The 25,242-nt window shown below is 36.1% G+C and overlaps 1 protein-coding gene and 1 non-coding gene across 2 annotated transcripts; both read left to right on the plus strand.

Moving 5' to 3' along the window:
- Positions 1-1,701: 1,701 nt before the first annotated feature.
- Positions 1,702-19,340, plus strand: LOC116175864 (zinc finger protein 236-like). The gene is made up of 20 exons (XM_031494210.1): positions 1,702-1,859; positions 1,913-2,135; positions 5,588-5,673; positions 5,964-6,363; positions 6,410-6,553; positions 6,598-6,756; positions 7,461-7,578; positions 7,625-8,073; positions 8,119-8,258; positions 8,307-8,488; positions 8,641-8,806; positions 8,856-9,087; positions 9,139-9,294; positions 12,351-12,602; positions 12,660-13,199; positions 13,244-13,429; positions 13,476-13,674; positions 13,722-13,936; positions 18,439-18,917; positions 18,970-19,340. The coding sequence occupies exons 2-20, from the start codon at positions 1,929-1,931 to the stop codon at positions 18,983-18,985; spliced, it is 4,326 nt and encodes a 1,441-aa protein (XP_031350070.1). The 5' UTR covers positions 1,702-1,859; positions 1,913-1,928; the 3' UTR covers positions 18,986-19,340.
- A 1,030-nt stretch (positions 19,341-20,370) lies between these two features.
- On the plus strand, positions 20,371-20,512 carry LOC116177541. The gene has a single exon (XR_004146695.1). It is a non-coding gene; the product is annotated as a U4 spliceosomal RNA (small nuclear RNA).
- Positions 20,513-25,242: the final 4,730 nt, after the last annotated feature.

Consider the following 25,242-nt stretch of genomic DNA (forward strand, 5'->3'; position numbering starts at 1 on the left):
TAATTACACACTTACGACAAACAATGTTTTTCGATGTTTCGGGCTTTAATAAATAATGACGATTAAATTTTTTTTACTATTTGTGGCATAATTGCACAGAATGCACATCCTTGAATGTGGTATGCTTAGATATGCCGCTTTCACGTGTCGGCATATGAAATCAATGTGAGAGAAAAAGGCGCTGGGCGTAAGAGCTTGTCCAGAAGGAACGAATTCACCGAGATTCTCTTGCGCGTGTTACGCGCGTACCTATTGCGTCCAGAAGGAGCGTAAAAACGCACGAACATTTGGGAATGCAAGTATACTGTCAGTAGAAAATATGGGGTTGAACGAAGCCTTCGCTGTGAATTTCGCGCGTATATACAGGGTGACAATTTGAAAACTTACCACCCCCCATATCTTAGTAAATAAACGAGATATTTAAAAAAATCAAAATCCGTTTCGGTAATTCGGAGGGGGAATCACAATGACATAGTTGGCGACGCACCCCCTCCAACCCCCTGCGCCCCAGCCACCCCAACTTTTAAATCTTAAATAGTGACCCCCCATGTGTGATACGTCGTTGGAAAGCTCTGAAAAAATGCTTTCCAACCATACCAAATAGCATTACATTTAGGTTAGTAATTATCGTGCAAATCAAAAAATAAACATGGAAAATCGTATTTAACTTGAACTTCCAAAGCCGACTCGACAGCAACTCATTTTTGATCGCCAGTTATAATCTATTCTCAAACTCTTGTCGAACCTTTTCAAATGTTGGTTTTGCAATATTTCGACATTCTTGAATTATTCTCTGTCTTAGTTCGTCTATGTTCGCCGGTTGCGTTTTAAATACGACAGATTTCAAATGTATCATATTAGTTTATTTTTTGATTTGCACGATAATTACTAACCTAAATGTAATGCTATTTGGTATGGTTGGAAAGCATTTTTTCAGAGCTTTCCAACGACGTATCACACATGGGGGGTCACTATTTAAGATTTAAAAGTTGGGGTGGCTGGGGCGCAGGGGGTTGGAGGGGGTGCGTCGCCAACTATGTCATTGTGATTCCCCCACCGAATTACCGAAACGGATTTTGATTTTTTTAAATATCTCGTTTATTTACTAAGATATGGGGGGTGGTAAGTTTTCAAATTGTCACCCTGTATAGTTGACTTTGCTTGTGGACCCGATGTATTGGCGCCTAGTATCTTGTTAACGCGCGTATATAATTTGCGCGAAACGATTCGCGGCTAATTCGTTCCTTTTGGACAAGGTCGCCCTTTAAGCGAACGTTGTTAATTGTAGCGTAATTACTCTGATTGCAGCTGAAGTTTTTCAAAGCGGAGCGTATGTCAACAGAATGATGTATTCCTATTTTTTTGTGTATTTGCACTGTTCACAATTAAAGACTGGAAAAGTTATGCGTTAAACTTGAGGTTACACGATGTTTTCTTTAATTCTCCTTATCCTTCACTGTCGTCTTAAATGAAATCTACCACATCACTTTCCAGCGACAGCTACTCATTCGTGGTTGCGTAATTGAAGTGTAAATAAAGAAACGCTACCTCAATGGTGTCTTCTCCCAGCTGTATTTATTGCAATGTGCTGCCACCAGAGGGTTCACTGATGTTATTTGAAAAAGTGGGTCCATTACATGTGCACTACTATGTGTATAATTGATTTAACCAAGCAACTAAAGAAGTGGAGCTCTGGAGCCACATTCGACTGCGTTTATAGATCCACGCTCAATATTCAACAAATCTTTTTGTTAAAAATAAATGAAATAAGTAATTGTTAATCGATGGAATCGTGTAACAAGTGTGATATTATGTGGATACATGTACTGCTAAAAGTATGAAAAGTATTGTTACAATTGGTATGGGTAATACAGCATAATCTTTATGTTATACCTACACTATTTTGTTGTAGAGATACACTCCTAATTATGAATATGGTAGAGCCTACTATTCAAATCGACAACCAAAATAAAGTATTAACATACATCGCAATTCCAGTAGAAGCCTTACAGGAGTGCAACGGTCAGAACTTCACTGTTCTTTCGGATACACAAAGTCTTTTATTCAAGGCTTTTTCGGAGACCGATACACAATTGCAGGTAGAAAATGAAAGTGGTACCAACATTTGTAGGCAAGTAAGTTTAAGTGTGATTAGATGGCAAGGTACGCATAGATTGTGAGACATTTGCTCCAACTAAATTATCTAATTGTAATTGCCTGATCAAGCATTGTTCTCGTTTCAATGTGATATTGAATCTTTTCATCTTGATAGAAGCTTTGTCTTTGTGCACTGCATAACCTCGTATTATAGGTACATTTCAGCGTGAAATGCTCTCATTACACAAGGTGACCGAAACATAGTTCACATGCTAATTTATTTCCGCTGTTTATCGGGGTGATTAAGTAGGTTTGTGACCTTTAGCACCAGCCACCACTGATTTTGGAAATAGGAAACCGTAGCTTGCTAGATATTGTTTAAAAATTGAAATGCATCATTTTCTCTCTCGATTTCTACTCTTGATCTAAAATGTGAATGAACAAAATAATAATAAAGACACTTTAAGGCTGTAAGATCACACAAGTTGAAGGTAGGTGTCGAGGAAGTATTTACATCAGGAACTTTCTTGCATGGCAATCTATGATTATGAAACTTTTAAATTAGGTAATTGATTGTTTCTTCATGCAAATTTTATATCAAAAATATATTACATCGTAAAAATGGTGAAACGAAGGATGATTCACTAATATTAAATTATGTTTGCCAATTACCCACCACCAATAACTGCTTATGACTTAATAATTACAAGTGCTTTCAATTGCCAATTACTGGTGGTGACAGCCAACCAATACTAGTAGCCGTCTACAACTGCCAATGGCTGGTTGTGGTGCTATTGACTTGTAACATTTAAGTAGAAATATCTCGAGAAATATTAATAAATTGCAATTTTATTTTTAATAATGTACAAAGTGAGTCAAATAGACTCTTTGGGGCTCCTTTAGTATGTGATCTGGGGACCTTCTATAATTGTCTGCCTATTTTTAAAAACGCTATGTAATCTTGTTACCAATGAAACAGTATTCTAGGTACTGGAAGTAGGATGTGAACTTGAACTGTACCAAATTTGAGGGTGACCATTGGGATCCGAGAATAGAGTTGGTTAAATGAAGGTAAAGTGGTGCATTTTGGAGCGAATCTAACTAATTAAAACTTACTTTTGGAGGTAGGTATTTGATAAAGTAGCTGCTCGCAATATTGGCCCCGAGAGGCGCTAATTACTCTTCTTTTTTGCAATTTTTTTGTTTATATTTAACAAATAGTATTGTTTTAGAATGTAATATAATATGATTCCACCTTTTCTGAACCATATTATTATAGACGAGATTATAGATTACATTTTTCTAGACCGGGAAACATTTAATTCTCCACTATGAGTCCGCCTTGTAATGGGAGCATTTAGGCTTGGATTTAAATGTTTCAATTTTTTCACATAAATAGTAAAATGGTAATTTTAAAAGCTGTAAAAAATTTCATGGTTCTGAAGTGTCCTCCCAACTAATTTTGAGATCATTTAATCTATTCAACTTCGTACATTATTGACGTCATCTGAATTTACCACACTGCCATCCATATTATTGTTCCATTTTCCTTCTCCAGCACTGTTATCGAGATATTCGCACTTAAACCGACGTAGCCAATAGATATGTTTCATCCACACATTCTATTATTTTCCTTTGTGAGTACCCTCCTTCAACACTACTGTCTTGAGCCATTATAGTTATGCTTTGGCCAGATGTTCTAATAGCCTTGTGTAAGTGCCTTCCTCTGACATTCCGTTCTTGAGACAATCGCACTTTTACATCATCAACGAATATATCTCGTACAGACGTTTCTTTTTGCCTTTGTGTGTACTATAATCTGACACTCTGGTTTCTAGATATGAGGTATTATAACTTAGCTCGAAAAGATGTTGGACAGAATACCATGAAGGATAATACTAGTTTTTAACCCCCTCTCCCAATTACAAAAAGGTAAGGAATTATAACCAATTTTGATAATAGATCGTGGAGGAAAACGATAGTTGGTAGAAGTCAATTCCTTTCGTTCACTTTCTATTAGAGTACCATGAAGAATAAAACCAGGGTCTTTCCCCCCTCCGCCTCAATTTTGATAAGGAGCAAGAGAGAAGGGATTTTACTGATAATTGTGGTGTGATGCGTATCAGCTACCATTATGTGCCACCACAGTTGTAAGGAAACAAACCGTACGTACTGTGTTTTTGTCGCTTATTAAACAACTGCTGTTAAGTTTTACCGATTTTTGTGTATTATTTAACACATTCAAGTTGTACGAAAGAGAAAAAAATTAATTTTCTAATGATGTACCTATCACATGATCTATATTACCATTTAAAAAATTCAAGATGGCGGTCGCATTAAAAAAACCCTGTGTCGAAAGAAATTTTTATAACCTCCAAATATTTGAAATAATTTCAAATAGGAGCGTTCTAATTTTCTTGTTTATATCTCAAAGGGTTGAACATTTTTAGATATGAAAAATTTTTTAAATATAAAAATCTATCTAATCTGGTCAAAATAACGGTTTTGCGATATTCAGGCGCACGTAGCACTAACACAACACATGTTCGCAGCATCAGGAAACTTCATTTCTTTTCTATTACACTGAACTCAGTTACTGGAGCTGCTTTGTTGAATTAAAACAACATTTTTCTTATGGCTATTCAAACGGGAAAGACTTTACACTTTTGTTGATAAAATAACGTTCTCACGAAACTGCATCTTCAAATAACCAGAAAGGCCAATTACTTACTTTAGAAAATTAGCGTACAACATACATGTTCTTTTCCTGTCGCGAGGTGAACAGCATACGGCGAGACAGCTCTTTCTCTTCCTTATTTTTCCTACTCCAACGGAACACCACTCTAATTCCTACTTCCGCCAATCTCAAATACAACACTAATAAGAAACGCTTTAGGTGTCCCTTTCCCCATAACAAAATTACGCCCAAAAGATATCGTGCACTTGTATCATTTGTTTAAAAAAAATCAATTAATTCTCGTCCGATAACATTCCTTATCGAAAAACGAACAGATGTTTCTTACATTCACGCACGTACACAAATTCATGTTTTACAATTTAAATAAACAAATTTACACGAATGATAAAATTTAAACAACTATGCAATTCTAAAATGGAAAAATAGACACTAAAATACCGAATTCCGATTAAATAAACCAGTTCTGTGCTTCTTTGTGTTTGTAATAAAATCCTCCAGATTTAGATTAAATTAAAACATTGGCAGGTGGGACCGCTATTATTTCAGCGTAAATAATGTCCACCTGACATTGTTTACACAACAGTAATTTACTTAGTAGGAAATTTGATAAACTATTTATTTTAATAAATTCCCACCTAATTTCTTAGATTTTCAGCTAAAATAATTTTTTACTCCATCCTGATATACTTACATATCAAGTGAGTTTTCTAAGTAACTTGAGCAAATGTCTTGCAATCTGTATGTGATCATTTCAATGTGTTTTTGACTTTGTACTAAGCAGCAATGTTTTAGCCACTGCGGATTGCGAATTTATCTCAATACACTGCCAAAACTGGAATACAAACTGTGATAGATACAAATAAATATAATGAAATTAGGTACGTAATCTGTATCAGTATATTTCCTAAAATGGAATACCCCATTCTACGCATTCGCCCACCTAGTTTTCGACATTGATGTTATCTTTCATTAGATGTGTCTGTCGTTAAAATTTCAGGAAAATTAAATGCGATCTGGAATGTCTAATGTTACTATAGCTATACTGAGCTAGTGTTTCCTACTGAACAATCATTTCATGCATTTCCAGAACTTGTGGAACAATTCTCCTGAAATTTTAATAGTACATCCTTTTAATAAAGGTGACCTAAATGTATAATGCTTTTAACAGTTTAAGAAAAGAATCTGTGTTAAAGTCAAGCAATGCATCGACGGAAAATAAAAGAACGAAAGTCAAACTCAGTAAACTTGTTGCGGGTGAAGTTAAAGATGAGCTAGGCTCGTTTAAATGTCAACTCTGTGATGAAGTACTTGAGAAAATGTCGACGTATCGGAAACATATGCAGATGCATCGTGACACTAAAAAGTATAAATGCGAGAAATGCTCGTGTAGCTATAACGTCGAAGATAATTTCAAACTTCACATGGCACTGCACGAGCAGTCGCAACCTACTTGTCCAATTTGTGATAAAAAATTTCAAAGGCTGGCTAGTTTTAAAGCTCATATTATCGTGCACGAAGTAGAGGAGACGTTCACTTGCGTGGAATGTCTCTCAGAGTTTGAAACCGAGGTAAGTTTGTCACTTCTTAATGGCGGTGCTAATAACGTTATTGCAGAACGAGCTCAACACTCACATGTTGACTCATCAGCAAGGTGAAATAGAGCAGGCTGTGGAGGAGTCACCGTTACAGTGCTCCATTTGTAGCTATGTATTTGATGATCCAGAACGGCGGAAAGAACATATCGCCTATCACATTAAAGTAGTTAATTGTATAGGGAGTAAGTGCTAATTTTGTGTTTTTAGATGAAGAAACTGGTTCAGCCTTCCAAGCGTCCAAAACGTAAAGTGGATACAAATAATCCGGCGCATCAATATAAATGTAGCGTTTGCGGTAAATCATTTTCTAAATTATGTCTTCTGGATAGGCATTTTCGGATACATAGCGGCGAAAAACCGTATGCTGTAAGTAACCACGATACAGACAGTATTTAAAAAGAATAATTGAAAATTACATAGTGATTTAATCTCCGATCTATGTAAATAAACATGAAACATCAAAATGTATGTAAAAAAACAATTGTTCTCTCTTCTGTCATTTTAAATCGTCACATAACTAATAGATGGCGCGAAAGCGAGATGTAGTACACTGCTCTAGAAGAATTCATACCGTCGACTTCAGGTAAGAGACGAAAAAATAGACGGTCAAACGTACGAGGGGTTTTTATTATTTATAATGGTTATGAGTTATGACCTTTATTTGGTTTTCAATGTATCTAAGCTTTAGAGCCCCATTTAGTTTTTAAAGTCAGTTTCAAATGATGACACTAGAAAGTCGACTTTGGGATTTTGCATGGAGTTGAGTTAGGATCGGCCCTATATGGCTAAAAAAATTGAGTATTACTTTTGTAAATAACATCACCACAAAAAGGAGCCAATGACCTCGAAAAAGAAATATGACCACAAAATGGGGTCTTGAACGGCGACCAACCTTTGAACTTTGAACGGGGACCAACCTTTGGACTTTGAACGGCGAGCAATCTTTTTTTAGGTTTTAATATCTGCGCCAGAATTTGAAATATTCGCTGGCTCCTTATAAAACATGCAAAATTTCAAAAGTTCATTTATTTTCAAACCCTTTGTGATACTAATCATTACATTTTTTGCAGTGCCATTTATGCAAACGTGCATTTACTCAAAAAGGAACGTTACAAATTCATCTTATTCGTCATAGTGGAGTTAAACCCTTTCGATGTTCGCTTTGCCCTGCATCATTTTGTCAAAAAGGTAATCTCGCCGCAATCAAACCTCATTGTAGCAATCTCTTTTGCAGGTAATTTAAGGGTTCACTTTCAGAAGACGCACGTGATGCCGGTGGCCGGAGCGAAAGCGTACCAGTGCTCTATGTGCACGTGTATTTTTAAAACGGTGTCATCTTTGAACACTCACACTACAAGAGTTCACGCACGAGATAACTGTGATGATTTGTCCGATTTAGTCGCGCAATTAAAAAGGTTAGATAAGCAGTTTGTGCCCGAAACCGATGACCCGAAAGCTTCACTTGAGGCGCTTAACGAAAGGTTCGATGAAGGTGCAAGTTTAGTAAAGTATGTGAAGTTGGTGGATTACAACACTGAAGACGGTTTTCGACGGTACTTAGTCAAAAAGAGGAAAGTAGGCAATCACCAGTGGTATATTTGTTCTTTTTGCACGAAGGAATTTAAAAAGCCTTCTGATCTGATACGTCACATTAGAGTACATACGCGTGAGAAACCATTTAAGGTGCGCAAACAATGCGATTTCATAATCTAATGTTAGTCTTTACAGTGTAAGCAATGTGATCAAGCATTCTCGTTAAAATCAACTTTAACGCACCATCTCAATACCCATCTGACGGAAACGCAGTACAAGTGTATTGTTTGCTCGAAAGCTTTTGCATCTATGAGTGCATTAAACATGCATCGCAGGTTAGTATCTTGCACTCTCTTGTGTCGCTATTATTCAAGCAATTGCAGGCGACACGACCTGAATCCTGGAAAACATAGAACTCATCATCGATACAAATGTCCTGTGTGTGCCAAAATTTTCAATTCGAGTTGTATTATGAAAATGCATATGAAAAGTCACGGTGATGGGAAGACTGCAACTCCTGTAGGAGGCGTTGTAATGCAGGAACCGATGGTAGAAACTGCCAATGGTAATTCATTGTTTTATTAAATTGATTTAATTATTATTTTATTGTCTTTGTTTAATCTGCTTCTTTAGTATTCTGAAGTTTAAGAACCCCCCAGTTTTGTCAATGTTTTCAATACATGTTATAAGACAATAATTACAAGAACAATTTTTCAGGTTTACTCCCATTGTCAGCGCCGCCATTAGTGAAAGTAGAAACCACGAAGCCAAGACCTTATCAGTGCTCAATTTGTGCATCAACATTTACGCGAACCATTCATCTGAAGCGTCATATGCTTATACATACTGGTGAAAAAAGGTTCAATTGTGATATTTGTAATAAGTAAGTAGATACTTAGTTATTGCAGGATTACAGTATTTAATTTATGAAGGTCATTTCATCTAACCTACGCAAAAGAGCACATGAAATTCCACAGTGGGGAACGTAATTACATGTGTAAGGTGTGCGATAAAAAATTTGTTACCAACGCCATTTTAAAGCGACATGCGTTGATACACAATTCTTCAAGACCTTATATCTGCCCTTACTGTCTGAAACCGTTTAAGACGGTCGCAATGTGTCGTAAGCATATTAATATACACAAGCGCGACTTTGAGATTGAGGTAGGAATATAATAAATTAATTATGTTTTACGAAAATTGTACTACTTGTAGCAATTACGAATTGATAAAGTTGATGTCGATCTAACACACCCACTAATTCCTTCCAACGATACGAAAAATGCCGCTCGAACTTCTAATGTTACCAAGATATTTTTTACTGATGCTGAAAAAGGGATTATCATTACAACTCCAGTGAATGACACTGAGGTATGTTATTTCAATTTCGTTGTACAGGTTCTTTTTGGTAAGTACGTACTACATGCGGTCAATATCTTGGTTTAGGTCTCTTAATTCACAAAATCAGCCTTGAAACTTGACCAATTAACAAATTATATCCATTCTCAAAATAAGTAAAAATTTACATCAACATAAGAAAATAAAACATTTTCTTTGGAGGATGACTTAATTATGTTCGAAAGTTCAGAACCTCAGTACATAATGTATACAGTAAAGTGTTAAATAAAGTAAACAAATCAAATTAATAACGTATCTCCAAAGTAACATCCCAAAAAAATAGGGTTTAGGTAATATACTTACCCACAATGTCTTTTAAGTTTTCTACATCTTTATGACAGTGTTGTCAGATCTATGAACCTGAAAATATACATAACCTTGGAAATAGACTGGATGAGTGATACACTAATTCATAATAAAGTGCATGGGTCATGCTATTATTGATGACGTAGATGTTATTGAAGATAGTTCTTCACAAAATGGCAGGATGTCACGAAGTTACAGATGTTTAAATCGAACAGATCGTATTATTTCCAGGAGTCAAACCAACATGTCTTCACAGGTGGTGTAAAGTTACCGGGACGTTAGCAGCTAAAGTACATGTGGGATTAGAAATCATCCTATAGGTAATCCACAAAAACTTAATTAAAGAGAGCCCTTGTATTCGTATATTGGCAAAGTGGTCTATCCTCAAAATCCCACATAAGTGGAAAATACCAAAAATTTGAAATTCTGTAATCTTGTTCGCTGAGTCAAGCGCCATTTGAACTGATCTGTCTCTTCTGCGGCGAATCAGGCCATGCCTGTTTTCCTATCTCGTGATCACGTGGTCATGTTAAATTTGATCTTTATCTAAAATTCATCTTTACCACATAATGGATTTGGATTCGATTCTTATTCTTAATGCAATACAAATCGGTTCAAGCAAATGGTCCTCAAAGGTCGATTCCTTTAGGAATATTAAAATTACTTCGAACAAAATTCATTATGCAAATTCAGTTATTGACGTGGGTAATGATCTCTTTTGGTAACATTTGATCTTATCTCTCCTTTAGAAATATGGAAACAGATCACTTCGATGATACAGTTCACTTTCTGCACTGTTATCTTCATGATGAATGCAAAGTTCGGCGGAAGAAAAGTTCGTATGAATCACGAATCTAAGCAAACCGGCTTCAATTTGGCGAATGTAAAACTCAAGATCGTGATTATGCAAAGGAATAAAATTTCAATTCTCCGCTGTGTTGATAATAATTTTGCCCAATCTATTAACTAGGATTCGTTGCGGTAAAATGCATTGACTAATTGTCTTTAAATTTCTTGCCGTATGCCGTTGTGTACAAAATTTTATTTATCGTAAGGCGCTGTCTAAAGACATCAAGTTTAAAGAACTGCCTTTTAAACAGCCCTTACGGTTAGCGATCCGAAAAAAAAATTTGATCACAATGAGTTTAATGGCAGTTTATTTACCTATTCCCGTTTTTTATTTGAGAAGCGGTTCTCCGAATCACAAATGTTCCTTCTCGTAGATTTTACTACTCGTACATAAAAAGGCCTTGCTACTAATCAGGCTACTAAAACGTTTTTTGTCCCCCCATAATTTCGTGTAATTCGTCTATTCGCTCACATAAAATTGCCGATAATTCTCAGTTTGTCAGAAATCCGAATTTGTTTAAATGTTTCTCCACCACATACTCGAATTTAGGAGTTTTCACTACTTAATATGTACCCGAAGTTAAACTGCTTAGTTTCTACTACTATTCGGATAGATTTCACTCAATGCACGTTCTGGTTCTTGAAATCGCACACGAATCTTCACACATACGCGAGGATATCTCTCACAATCCAGCAAAAAAATCGACCGCGAATAAATTTTTTCACACATCAAAACCTGGTCACTCCTGAAGTTAAACGGAAACCTTTTGTAAATACATGAAATAAACCAATAATAATAATAAGCGTATCCCAATTTGGTACGGGCTCACGTTCGTAACTTCACTAAGAATTCAATTTCAGCGTACCCCACGTAGTACGTGACCTGTCGCGAAAATCAACTCTTCTTTTTTTTTCGCTATTTATTTTAAACTCGCCCGTTAGAAATTCTGAAATGGAACCTATTTTCTGAACGCAACAACCTCGACTAGCGTACCTTTTTTAACGGATACCAAACCTGTATTTTTGTCACGTGCTAGGCTTTAATTAAAACGGAAGGAAACTCTAAGGTTTGACGATATCGTGGCGACCGCGCTCGGTTTCAAAATGCTAATTCAAAACCAAATTCTTGACACGGCAAAGTTGTTTGTTTCAAATTTTCTTTTTCTTTCAAATTGATTCTGATAATCGGTACAAGATTCGATTTAAGTAAGCCATTACCGTTGCTATTTATGGGTTCACTACAGAAGGAATTAAGTAAGTCCATACTTCTCCAAATGCTGAGTTTCTCTTCTTTTGAAAGCCCGGTTCCCTTTATTTTAACGTTTGATTTTTTTAAATCGATTGTTTCCTTTTTGTCCTCCTCCAAGGTCGAAAACATAGTTCTTGTTTCAAGGCCCAGACTTGAGCAAACTTTTAAAACAGTACACCACTGTTGTAGGACAAAAATCCCTACTGGCTGGACTATTGGTATATAGGGAGATTCACTTAAACCGTACGTTAGAAGTTTGAATAGTTGAAATAGAAACTTGAAATTTGGTTTACAGTCATATTTGACCATTGCAAATTGAAATAAAACAATTTCAAGATGGCACCACATCCGTAAATACCAGAAATGGTTCTTTTAAATAGACATACCGTGTGATAGAAGCAGATTTAATTTTTTTAAGCAACCCATTTGCAATGTATTTGTTTCCTACATATTAAGATTGCTAAAAAATGTAATTCACTTGGTAAACAGATGAGCGAAGGTTGACCATATGTGGGATCTTGTACTATTTGCAACCTATATGGGATGATTGCCCAGAAATATAACTTGTAATGATGCTTAATTGGGAACTGTTCTTGGTTTTATCGTCAGATTGTTACTTTTACAGATAGTACCCAACTTACAAGCCACTTTGGATCAACCTGTACCATTTCCAAACAAACCCAGAAATGTCTCATTACTCACGAACACTGGCTCTACAACCATTTTGGAAAACATGGACGAAAATGTTACAAATCTCAGCCAAGAGAGTTTAACAGGCACATCCGACGTCAATTTCCAAACCGTATATGTAAATTCCGACGACATACAGTCATTCACTAGTGCTAATCTTTATAGCGCCTGCTTGTCACAATTAAAGGTAAGAAAAGCTGCGATTATCATTGAAAACGACTGCGACTCTTACGAATGTTTTTAGAACAACGATCCGTTATTGCTGAGCGGAATAAATGAAATTCAAGATCCGAACTTGATGTTTTCGACGGACCCTACACTAAACCAAATTACTGACTCCCAGCTGGACACGCAAAACTTGGAAACCTTACTGCCGACGTTCAGCGTCAATAACGTTTTTCAGAACATTGTCTTGTCGACCGATGACTACATCGATATGAATCAGATACCTTTGTTTGCCAATATAAACGACTCCAGCAAAAAGGTTCAAACGACCGACCAGAAATATGTGATCGACAGGAACCTTATTGAGCTAAGTGACGACGCCTTGGTTGGGAATCCTGCAATGTCGAACTTGTTGCCTAACGCACCTACCTTGGAGGGATCCTTTGATGCAGTCGATTCAGTAAACCAGCTAGACTTGTCATGTTCTTCGTGCAAGAAGAGTTTGAATGATATTGCCGATTTCCAAAATCATGTTTGTGAAGATAAAGAGGATGACCTCAAAGGCAAGGGTAGGACGAGACCTAACAGAAAAGTGGAAGCGAAGAAAAGCACTCGTCGGGTAAGTATGACTATTCCTGTTCATCGATTAGCACAAACTTGTAGGCTAAGATCAGCGAAAAGGACCTCTTTTGTATTGAAGAGGGTGAAAATCTAAAGTACAAATGTACATTTTGTGACAAGGATTTCTCAAATAAAATGATATACACTCGTCACTTATTGTCTCACATAACGGCGAAAAGCAATGTATGCCCCTTTTGCACTAAAGAATTTAAAAAACGCTCGGATATGGTGAGATTGATTATTATATTGTGTTTTGCTATTTTTCTATTTGTAGACTCGGCACATACGGACGCATACTGGCGAACGTCCATATAAATGTGACAAGTGTGGGAAAAGGTTCTCTCTCAAATCAACGCTGGAGTCGCACGATCGCACACATCAGCCAGGTGGCAACAAGGAATTCAGTTGTGCCGTTTGTAGTTCAAACTTTAGCTCAAAGTCCAGTCTGAAAGTACATACATTAGTGCATACAGGTAAAAGAACCGAAACGTATTAATGGGATATTTTTACATATGTTTAGGTGTGAAACCGTTTGCGTGTCATATTTGTTCGGAGAAGTTTCGTACTTCGGCTCATAGGAAGTCTCATATACGAGGTCACTTTAAAACAAATGATTCCAAGAAGAATGGCCAGTCCAAATCTTCGAAAATAAAATTGTTGCAGGCGATAACTTTGGACGCGCAGAATTTGGAAAATAAAAGTACTAAGGAAGATACTCCTCATGTGCACCTAAAGGTATTTTTAGATTATGAAACTTTCATTTTTTACCGCGAACGTTCAATTTTATTCTAAAATTCATTTAGTGTGCACATTAAATGGTAGCGATTTTGATTGGTTTGGAGAGGTAATGATCAACATGGTTGAACGGTATAACATATATCAATTGCACAAGTCAGTGGAATTAGCAGCTTATAGCCAGATTCTCGGCCAGATTTGAGTCCATTTTCTCACAGTCTGCCTATTTTTTTATGTAGTAGCTTTGTTTCAGACCTGATGTACTAAATAACCTTTAACAAAGAACTTTTATTTGAAATTGATATAATCCACAAACTCACCTTAATTCAGGGAGATCATACATTGTTGATGAGATGGAGAATTTTTTTTAGAAAATTTACTCTAAAATGAGCTTATTTCATTTCCATTATCTCACCATGTGTAACACTGTAAAATGTAAAATATTCTGTCGGAAGGTTTTTATTACAATAATAATAAGATTGAGTAGATACTGGATATATTGGAGAGTAACAGATTCCCATGTACGGTTAGTGACAAAAGTAATGATCGCCTAATAGGTCAACTGCAACTTCATTGGTTGGTTGGTTCACATTTCCAAGTTGCACAATATATTAAAATGTTGGTTTCATATGCTGCAGGATTTACCTATTCGGCGATCATTACTTATGTTAGTGAACGTACATTCGACAGAGTTTTCTGTGCTTGTCTGCCGTAGCTTAACCGCATCACTGCTTGAAACCACTCCCACATAATGTGTTCCATTCCTTAGTTGGTTTCTTCTATATTTATATTGTTTGTAACAGTCATCTTATTTGATTCCTGCTTTAGAATATGGGACTGCCAGCAGATGTAGAGTAAGAGACAACCTTTTTATTAGTATTCTTCCAATCTACCCAGAAATGTGGTCTAGCTTGATTAGTGGTGACTAAGACTAAGACAAATAAAATTTATATTCGTTGGCGGAGTTATATATTGAATATACTTACTGCAAGAAATCTCCTCTACATAATATACAGAGTGTTCCTTAAAGACATACTAATATTTAAGGGGGTGATTCATGAACTCATTTTAATATAAAAAAATTTTTATGAACGTATGTCTTAAACGTTTTAATTTTTTAGATACAGGGTGGTCAAGTTTTAAAAAAAATTCGGTTTTTTAATAATAGAGCTAATATTGTAGAGATCTTTATGAAATTTGGTACATGTCTTCTATGCATCAAGGTGCATTTTCTTATGTGCAAAAGTTTTTATTTTCTCTACCAGTGAATTTTGCAAATTTTTTTGGAGAAAAAAAACTACGCCACTGCTTTCTCTTAAAATAAAAATTATTTTTTCAAATTTCATACAGATTGCTGCAATATTATCTCTGTTATTATTAAAAAACTGATTTTTTTAAACTTGACCACCCTGTATCTCAAAAATTAAAACGTTTAGGACATACGTTCATAGAGAGTTTTTTTTGCTTAAAATGCATGTCCTGTCCTGTATAGATATAAGAGGGCGGTTGTAGAAGTTTGCTTTCCTTTTTTGGTAGGTTAAGAACAGATTTTCTCAGTATCCTGTAACTTGTAAGTAGGAAAAAAAGCATAGGTGAGGAAGATCATTGAATCTGGATAGAATCAAACAAGGTTGGTAGCCTAGAGGCTTTTGATTCTGTCCGGAATTACAATCTGCATTCCATCCTCCGCAGTTAAGATGTTTGATATTTTGGTAAGGGAGAGGGTTGGCAACCTTGGCCCCGTTGGTAATGTGATAAGCTCCGCCAGATGTGTTTCAAAGTAATTATAAATTTGCCTAGTTTCCCAACCGCAGTTGTATTGAGGTTTTGCTGAAATCACTTCTTGGGTTGATGCCCAGAACACGTCGTCTCCTCAGACTACGCGGAAATTCCACCAATTTCTGTCTATTGCCAGTTTCACATAGACTGGTAACCAAGGTTGTCAAGACCAGTATGGTACTACTACGACACCCTCAGCTTCATCTGTTTGAAATATTCTTAGGATGATTGAACAAGGGGTAAAAGAAATGTAAGTTACTCCATGATAGAGTAAAGACGTCGCAAGCTACTGGATCTGATTGCCACATTTCGCATTTGCGATTAGCTATGGAGGCGAATAAATCAATATATGGTATTTTTCAGTCTGCTCTTTATTTTCTGAATGAGAGAGTCCACTAAAGACCACTCTGTGTCTGGACGAAAAGCGCGAGACTCGACACCCGCTTCCCAATTGTCCTTGGTGTTAATATAGGAAGCAAATATCCTAATATTTCCCTCTTTGCACCATTGCCAGATCTCCCTAGTTTGTTCATACGTTCGTGCTGCACACTGCCTACTTGACTCACACATGCGATGGCGGTGGTATTGTCGCATCTGACAACGACAGGAAAATTCTTTAAACTTTAGTGAAACAAAATTACCCTAGGAGGATAGCTTGGAGTTCCATAAAATTAATATGGTGTAATTGTTCGTTTGTCAACCACTATCCCCGCTCCCTTTTGTTCCTACAGCATGCCTCCCAACTTGTGGACGATGCGTCCGAGAAAATCTCGAAAGCGAAAGATTCGTGAGTGATAGCCATTATTGACCATCTGGACATTATTCTGCCACCAATCAAAATTCAGAATGGGCATGGATGCATTAAAGTTCATGTGTTATTCTCTCTCAAAGCGTATAATGCTTTGAAGAGTTTTGTGTATATCCAGCCGTACTTCGTTGCTGGGTATACTGGAACTAAGAGTCCGGCAAAGCTTGCAAAATCACGGATTTTACAAGATTGTCTGTTTCGAAAAAATCTAATCAGTTGTAGTATTTTATTCCTTTTTACCACCCGCACGATAGTAAGGGAGGTATTGCATTGGGGTAAAAAATGACTCCCCACTTTTTTGACGGAAATACACGTTTTTTCTTTCCATGTTCTTTTCATTTTCAAAAACTGCAGAATTCTTTTTTTGCGCTTTTTGTTCTTTAACATTTGATGTGGGTTTTTTGTTCTCTTTTATTGTTTTTCGTTCTTCTTTTTCTTTCAAATCTAATCCTTTTTGGTTCATCGAGGTTGACATACAGAGTGTTTCGAAATTCGCGCACACGGACTATGGAATGATGTTATACGACAAAAACTGAACAAAAAGTTCCTCAACCAGTTTTCCATCAGACTGCTATTTTTCGAGCTACCGCGGTTTTAAAAATCTCCGCCCCCCCCTACGCTACGCCACTGGTTAAACTTAATGATAACACATTTTTAAAAACAAAAGAAGGTTCAAAATAAAACAAAATATTACAACAGTTGTTCAAAATGTACACCGTCTGCTAGTAAACAAGTCGAAAAAAAAAGTGCCGGTCTGATCAAAACCTGGTAGAGGAACTTTTTATTCAGTTTTCGTTGTATAACACCATCCCACAGTCCTTGTGCGCGAATTTCGAAACACCATGTATTTTTAGTCAGTGTTTTTAAATTTTTGTTATGGTTTTCATCAGTGAGCCAAATAAGTTCTTCTCGATTATTTGGTTTTTCGGACAACTCTTCAATATTATTGTTATTAAGAAAACTGCTATAACAAATATCTAGATCAAGATCTTCTGTCATAATGTTTTCTTTAATATCGCTCATATTTAAATCAGATAGATAGTCATGAATTTGGGCCACTGGTGGAGTTTCGAGATTTAATATTTCTTGTGTTTTGGTCAAATCAGCTTCGTCATCTAAGTTGTATGTTGGTAGTGGTGTCGGTGCTAATTTCGATGCCATTGTTATCTTTGAAACAGGCCTGCCCACACTATCTTCATAAATATTTACAGTTATTGTTGGCAAAGACGAGAGTCTCTGGCGATTGAGCACATACATTTTCGTTTATTGACCATCAGAATTAAACAAAGCCTGGAAGAGTGAAAACTTTTCTTTGCATTCTTCAAAAAAAGTAATAAACTGATGTTTGTGATTTTTTTTGGGGAATCATATTTTGTACTAGTAATGGAAAGAGTCCACATCTAAAAAATCCATGTTGTACTATGCTCAGTAGTCGTCCTTTCATGTTCATGTTTCACTGAAGAAGAGAAGTAAATACTTTTCGTGTAAGTTTCTGGGTATTGTTATCCATGCGCAATATTTTAACAACTCTTTTCCATCCATTACACATCTATGGGTTTGCCAGTTTGGATAAAGACTTACATGTTAGATTAGTATCATTATTTGGCTACGCGGACCTCATCTGGAGTTAAAAGTCAACACAAGTATTGTGAGTATCCCTTTAGGCCCTCGTTTAGGCCTTTACAATACCATTCATTCCCTTTCATATTTTTAAGGCATCATTCTATCCCCTAAGTCTGTAAGCTTACGATTTCCTAATTTTTGGATAACGCTGCACCTGTAGGCTCCAAATGACTGTAAAGTTGGTAGGTTTTATACTTGAGGAACTTTCTTACATTAAATTCATGAGTCAATTGCAATCACAGACGTCACTTATCGTCTTCTAACGTTTTAAAACTAAGTAATAAATTTTCAGACTGCAAGTCCTAAGGAAGAATCTCTGCACATAGCTTTTGAAGAAGCAAATCAGAGCCAGATAGTGGAAATTGATCCAATTTTTCTGCAACAACTGCAGATGAACGGTATACTAATGCAAGATAATATCAACGAAGAATTAGCCTCCCTCATACAAGTAGACGTGAACAATTGCGAAATTGCGAATGGTGAAACGATCGTCGACAATGCGGGCGAACTTCAAAAACGTAACGTGGTAAAAGATTACAGTTGCGAACTTTGTGACAAACGCTATGTCACCAAAGCGACGTTGACTAAACATCAGAAGAAAGTGCATGCAACCAATAATCAGTTTAAATGTACAAAATGTGATGACAAACTTGCCTCCAAAGAGGAATTGGACACTCATCTAAAATTACACTCAGGCTATCGACCCTTTTGTTGCCTATTGTGCGCAAATACGTTTAGAGAAGAAAAAAATCTGAAAACTCATATGAGACGGTAAAGTTTTTTGATATTTCCAGCGGTGATTTACTAATGTTTTTTATTTTAGAATTCATGGTGTATAGGGAAAAATTGTGAAAAACTACTGCAGGGTGTTCAAATGAAATGGTGCTCTAATTAAATATTTGTTTTTATATTAGTATCTAAGTGTGCATTTATATGGTTGATGTATAATGTTTACAGCGTTTCAGATCGAAAGTCTACCATTTGTCCTGCTTGCTTACAGTGGAAAATCGGTCTTATTTATTTCAAGTGTATAAATTGAAACGTGATGCTAAAATATAGATTGTCTCTCCGACGTTGAGTGAGTGCAGAGCATTTCTTTGACATTTTTCGTAAATTTAGTACATGTAAACAGGATGTGCAGACATGTGATGGTTAAAGTTGAGGAGAATATAATGAAACATTTTATTGCTATTACATAATACCTAAGGTTTACTGATTACATTTAAATCAATTTGTTGCTGCCTTCCTTCATTATTTATGTTTCTGTCTGGACACTGTTCAGTTTAAATTGAGCTACTTATTCCAAATGCACATTGAGATTTTCCTTCAACACTTTGGCGCCAGTGGTTAATTATCTGACCAAATACTATTTTAACATAACCATTTTGAATCCTTATTTTGTCCAAATCACAACCTAGAAATTAGACCAAACGAAATTGATGTCAATAATGGTTGTTTGGTTCTACTCCACATTTTATAACTATAAATTTGTTGAAGCAACTTTTTTTACACATTTTCCCCGTTTACACTTCAGCTGAGAAGGCACACAATGGAGGCTTTCTTCCCAGTGAGAACCAGAACCCGGTAGGTAGCGAGAAGAACGGAAAAAAGGAGAAAATATGCTATATTATAACTTCTTGTTCCCCACCTAATATTTTAAAACTTGTGATATTCAGCATCAGTAATAAATTAGAAGCAGGACTATTGAAAATGTAAAAAAATTTACCTAGTTAAGTGCTAAATTAATGTATGAGCTTGTCTGTGACCAAACCACGGCTGGGGTGCAGTCATTTGACTATATTGAAACAGAATTTTTTATCCTATGTTGGCCTAGTCATTTCATAAATCTCTCGCCAGGAAAGATTGCCGGTCACAGAACACTTCATCCCGATCTACAATAGTAGAGTATAGTGTCAATGTTAAAAGAAAAGACTTTTCGTTCAACATTGGCACGATCCTATTCCGGAAGTCGCTCGCATCTTAAGAAAAACATAGATTGTAGATCGACACAAAAGTGTACTGTGACCGGCAATCTTTCTTGGCGAGAATAATATGAGAGTATAATAATGTAGGTTATGTAGAAGATGCAAGCATATCGAGTAAGTAGATGCCTAACGTGTTGGTACGTCAAGAATTGTTCACAGTAGATGGCGCTTCTAGTATTTCTGCTAGTTTGATCAATAGTGATATTTGATCATATGCCTCACTTGGAAATCGTAAAGTCAGCTTTGCGCAGTGGCGATATTGTAACCGATGAAGTATAACTGAGGTGCAATTATTGCTAGTTGAAAACTTTATACCAATACCCCGCCAAGTGGACGTGAAATACCGTCCGCTAAGGCAATTTTTGACAACCTCTACGGGGGTTATTTATGAAACCAAACTAAATCTTCGTTTTTTATACTTATAGGCGTTTTGTGTATGTGTTGCGCTGGTTTTTCGACAGTGCAAATTTGAAATCATAATTAACTTGTACGTCCGTTCTATCCGATGCCGGATGCCAATCCTTTTTTGAACTCCCGTTTTTGACAACCTCTACGGGGGTTATTTATGAAACCAAACTAAATCTTCGTTTTTTATACTTATAGGCGTTTTGTGTATGTGTTGCGCTGGTTTTTCGACAGTGCAAATTTGAAATCATAATTAACTTGTACGTCCGTTCTATCCGATGCCGGATGCCAATCCTTTTTTGAACTCCCGTTAGATGTTAGATCGATAAGTGATACCATTTATCGATCTCCGGAAGGGGAAGGCGAACCAACTCACCCTAGAAAGGTACACTAGTCTCCACAGTTTCAATAAACGACTAGGCGTTCCGTAAAATGACGGATTTTTAAAAGACTATGACAACACAACACATGCAAAATGTAACGAAGAATGAAAATGAAAACGTGTCGTTACAATTTGGGTGAAGGGGGGAAAGATGCCCGTTATTGGTGGTACCCAAGGATGCTATATGTGGTACCATCCTGATCTGATCACACATTTGAGTTTTTACCAGAAAATTCAAAATGCGTCGGCGTAATAAAATCGATTTTTTCTACAACTGTCAAAAAAACCTGTCATTTTCTGACGGATTTCGAAACGCGAAATACTAGATTTTTAAACGGTTAATTAATAAATAAGTAAGGTTGCTATTGACAACGTGCGCGAAATCGTCAACAGTGAAAAAAAGTATTTCGCGCACGTGACAAAGTTGAACTTAAACAGCAAATTTAATTAACAATCGGTTCAGTTGTAGAAAAAATATTGTATATAACGCTAGCGCGAAGTTATTTCGCGCATTTGACTGATATTTTGACTCGGCTTCGCCTTGTCAAAATACCTTCAGTCTCAATGCGCGAAATTGAACTTCGCGCTCTTGGTATATAAATAACTAATTTTATTATACCTGAATGACAATCTCCGTTTTAAACACTCAAATGCGTGCGAAAAAAGGCCTTTAAAACACACGTGCTTTAAAGTTGCTAAGTAACGATACTTCAAGTATGACTTTTGAAACTGTCATCTGGATGAAATAAAAAATCCTCTTAGGTCGCTTTCTGTAAATGCAGAACATTTCTTTGGCTTTTGTACCTATCCTTTGGTTGAAGGTTTCACAAACGCGCGTAATTTAGGGTATGCTTCCAAATCTGTTCCACTTTTTAATCGCAGTATTGCTTTGAAGTTTTGAATGAATGCACCAAAATATAGAAGATTTAAATACCTTTGACATTTCCTTCATATATGCCAGCATTATCGATGCATTTAAGACTGTATTCGTAAGTAACTTCCTATTCATCCATGGAAACAACTTTTCATATTCTTTATAATAGGCTTTACTGGATTGGATTTTACACCTACCAACGTTTGTTTATATTCTACAACAAGCTATTTAATGGACGGTGTATTATCTTTTTCAACGGAAATCGTTTCATTCACAAAGACGATGATTTTTATAAGCAAACGTCAAGTGACATTTCCATGGCAATCGTGAAATTACGAACACCCAGCCCACTTAATTAGACATGTATTCGAGTATAACGTCAATATGACTTCATTGTATTTCCTATTTTTAAATTATACTGCAGGTATAATAAAAAATACTATAAGATACACGTGTATAATAATTGGTCTTTAAAGCACTTGCAACGTTAAAGGCACTCCGCTTTGCGTCGTGCCCTTAAACTCGTTGCGCGTGCTTTAAAGACTTGATTATACACTTGTATCTTAATATACTATTTTACACAGATTTCGCAATCCATGCAACCGTTGGGAGACATTGAAAATGATACGCGTAGTATGATCTTTGATGATACTTAATCGCATAAGGCCATATGTAAAACACAAATAACTCTTATTCACCTGCAGAGGTCAAGCTGACTTAGTGTCGCAAACGTAGGGTGAAGTGGGGAATCGCGGCCCCTTAATCAAGTTCTGTGATTGTGACCACATTTTTTAAGTTAGGGAAATGATTTATATACCAATATAAAGTTCAGACAATACACAATCCTACTTTATTGTCAAAACTTATTATTAACATAAATAAAAATATAGTTTTTTTTAAAAAACCAATAGTGTAGTACCCGCACTTATAGTGAGGTAACCGCGACCAGGGGCTGCTATTACCAAAAAAAAAATATATATATATATATATATATATATATATTGAATAAATACTGAAATTTTGGTTTATTGGCAAAAATCGCAAACATAAGTATTTTTTCTGCTTTTCGCCGTCTGTGCATGCTTGATGATGATTTCTTCCAACTTCTCCATATTATGCAGATATCTTCTGTGATTTCTTTATCAGAATCTTCATCAACGGTTTGTAAGTTCTTGCGAACCATGGGGGTTGATATGTCACCAGATGACGGAAACACTTGTCTCTTAAATTTCCCCCAGCGACATCAGTCATCAGTCTGGTCTTACCCCATAAGCACATGCCTTTGCAGTGAGTTGTTATTTAAAAATGCTTAATGATATTGTAACTTTAAGACTTTGTTTGGTCTATAAAACTGAGATTCTTACCTTCAAAGTTGCACGATTCTTATAAGAAAAGGGTCACTTTCAGAAAATAATTTACTATTCACGTGTAGGTGTCTGGAGCACGTTCAAATTCAAACTAAGCGTTTCTTGTGAGAGGGTCACATGATTTCACTGTTATACCCATGTAAAGTTACTGGGATGGGGAGATACTGAATGTCCGGCATTACCCCCAGGGCCGGTATTTGAATTTGCCCACTTTACCCTAATAACCTTCTGAATTTTAGATTGAATGAATTAACAAGACATTATTGCGCACTATTAAGTAAATACCGTATCGATTGTATCCGCGACTTTTCCTTCACCTCCGATCACGACCGAGTACGGTAGATACCTACATCAATCATCACTTGATGCGACACCGTGTCTTTTCTGCTTGAACGAAACTTGTAACTTCATACTCATATAAGCTACGAAACAAGCATTTCCAATGCTAAAATGTGTTAGTTTCGTTGATAGAATTCCTATGTAACTACTTGGCAATAGTTATTTACATAATAATAACTCATGAAAGTGGTCGTTTACATGACGCGGAGGCTTATTGAAAAGAACGAGGACGCGCAGCGTCCGAGTATCTCTTTAATGCCTCCAAGTCATGTGGACTCACTTTCATGACATATTATGTATAAAATTTTACCTGAAACCGCAACATGTAGATAACTTTTCCAAATTAAATTATTCATGTGTGTGAAATTTTGATACCTAATCACGCATGCTAAAATCACTTTATTTAATTGTTTCCATAGATTTCAAAATAATTAAAACATTCAGTGTCATTTTTAATGCAGTTTGCAATTTATGCTTTGTACTTTTCAACTATACAGTCTTTATAACTAGGTACAAAAGCAGGTATCAGTGAAGAAGGGTACCTACGCGAGACGTTGTTGTAATGTAGCCGAAGCTGCGGCCGCCGTAGTGCAATATTCGCTCCCCAAAATCAAGAAAGAGGTACGAAAAGGCGTACAAACCTTTTAACTACTGGCGCAAAACTAAAGGAATAATTACTTCCACACATATTTCATTAATTGTTAGTAATTAAAAAACCATTATCTTTTTATTTAAAAATATCCACATAGTCTGCATTATAATAATTATCCAATCGGTGATTGAATAACTTATTCAATGAACGATCTAATTGTTATTTTGCATGTACTAGGACTCTAATGGGAGCCAGGGAAAAATATTACAGCACTAATCAGGTAAAGATCAACTTTCTAATGTTAAAATAGCCCTGAAATTTAGATTTTCTTGCCGGTTTCAGGTAAAATAAATAAAACATGTTTCCCTGAAATTCTGAGCAGGTGGAAGGTTTTCTTTATCTTTCTATATCTACACATAAGGATTGTTCTTTTATATTTTGTTGACACCTTTTTTTCTCTTTTAAGGAATTTTTCATGTCAAAAGGTAATCTATCTAAAAAAGAGGATTTTAGCCCGATTAGCCCACTCAAACGCATTCGTTAGAACTGTAGATGACGCAAAGCAAAGGTCAGTTGTGGGCCTCGCACAAACGTTGGCATTTAAAAGAAAACGCATAGCCGATTTGTTAGAATCTGATGCTCCGCTAGGCCTATGGTAAGCAGAAAATTATGTGCATCAATGTTTCTGTTGAAATCAAACTAGATTTGCTTTTGATTTCAAATCAGTTGTTCAGCTGATCTCATAGTGGAGGTGTAGGTAAATCAGTAAATAGTATACAAACACGCATTACATATTGTAACAAAACACCCTCTTTGCAAAACTGATCAAGTTGAAAGCTGCAGATTCTGTTACAATCACGGTTCAGTTTGCGGTAGTGTAGATGCAGCTCAAGCTATTCTTAGATCATAGTAACGAGTTCATTTTTCGGCAAAAATTTTGTTTGTTTGATTATTATTAAAAAATGGTTATACAATCCAGTTTCGCAATTAATTCATGATATAAATCATACATTGCTATCTTTGAAACTTCACTAAGATGTATTCTGCCCCCCGTAAGGCTAAAAACGTACGTATAGCATGTATAAGATTTTCGATTTGTAGGTACATACTATACATACCTCGGTACATACCTACTATCTGAACCCTAGTCAA

Source organism: Photinus pyralis, unplaced genomic scaffold, assembly GCF_008802855.1.
Source record: "Photinus pyralis isolate 1611_PpyrPB1 unplaced genomic scaffold, Ppyr1.3 Ppyr1.4_LG7, whole genome shotgun sequence".
Lineage (NCBI taxonomy): Eukaryota > Metazoa > Arthropoda > Insecta > Coleoptera > Lampyridae > Photinus > Photinus pyralis.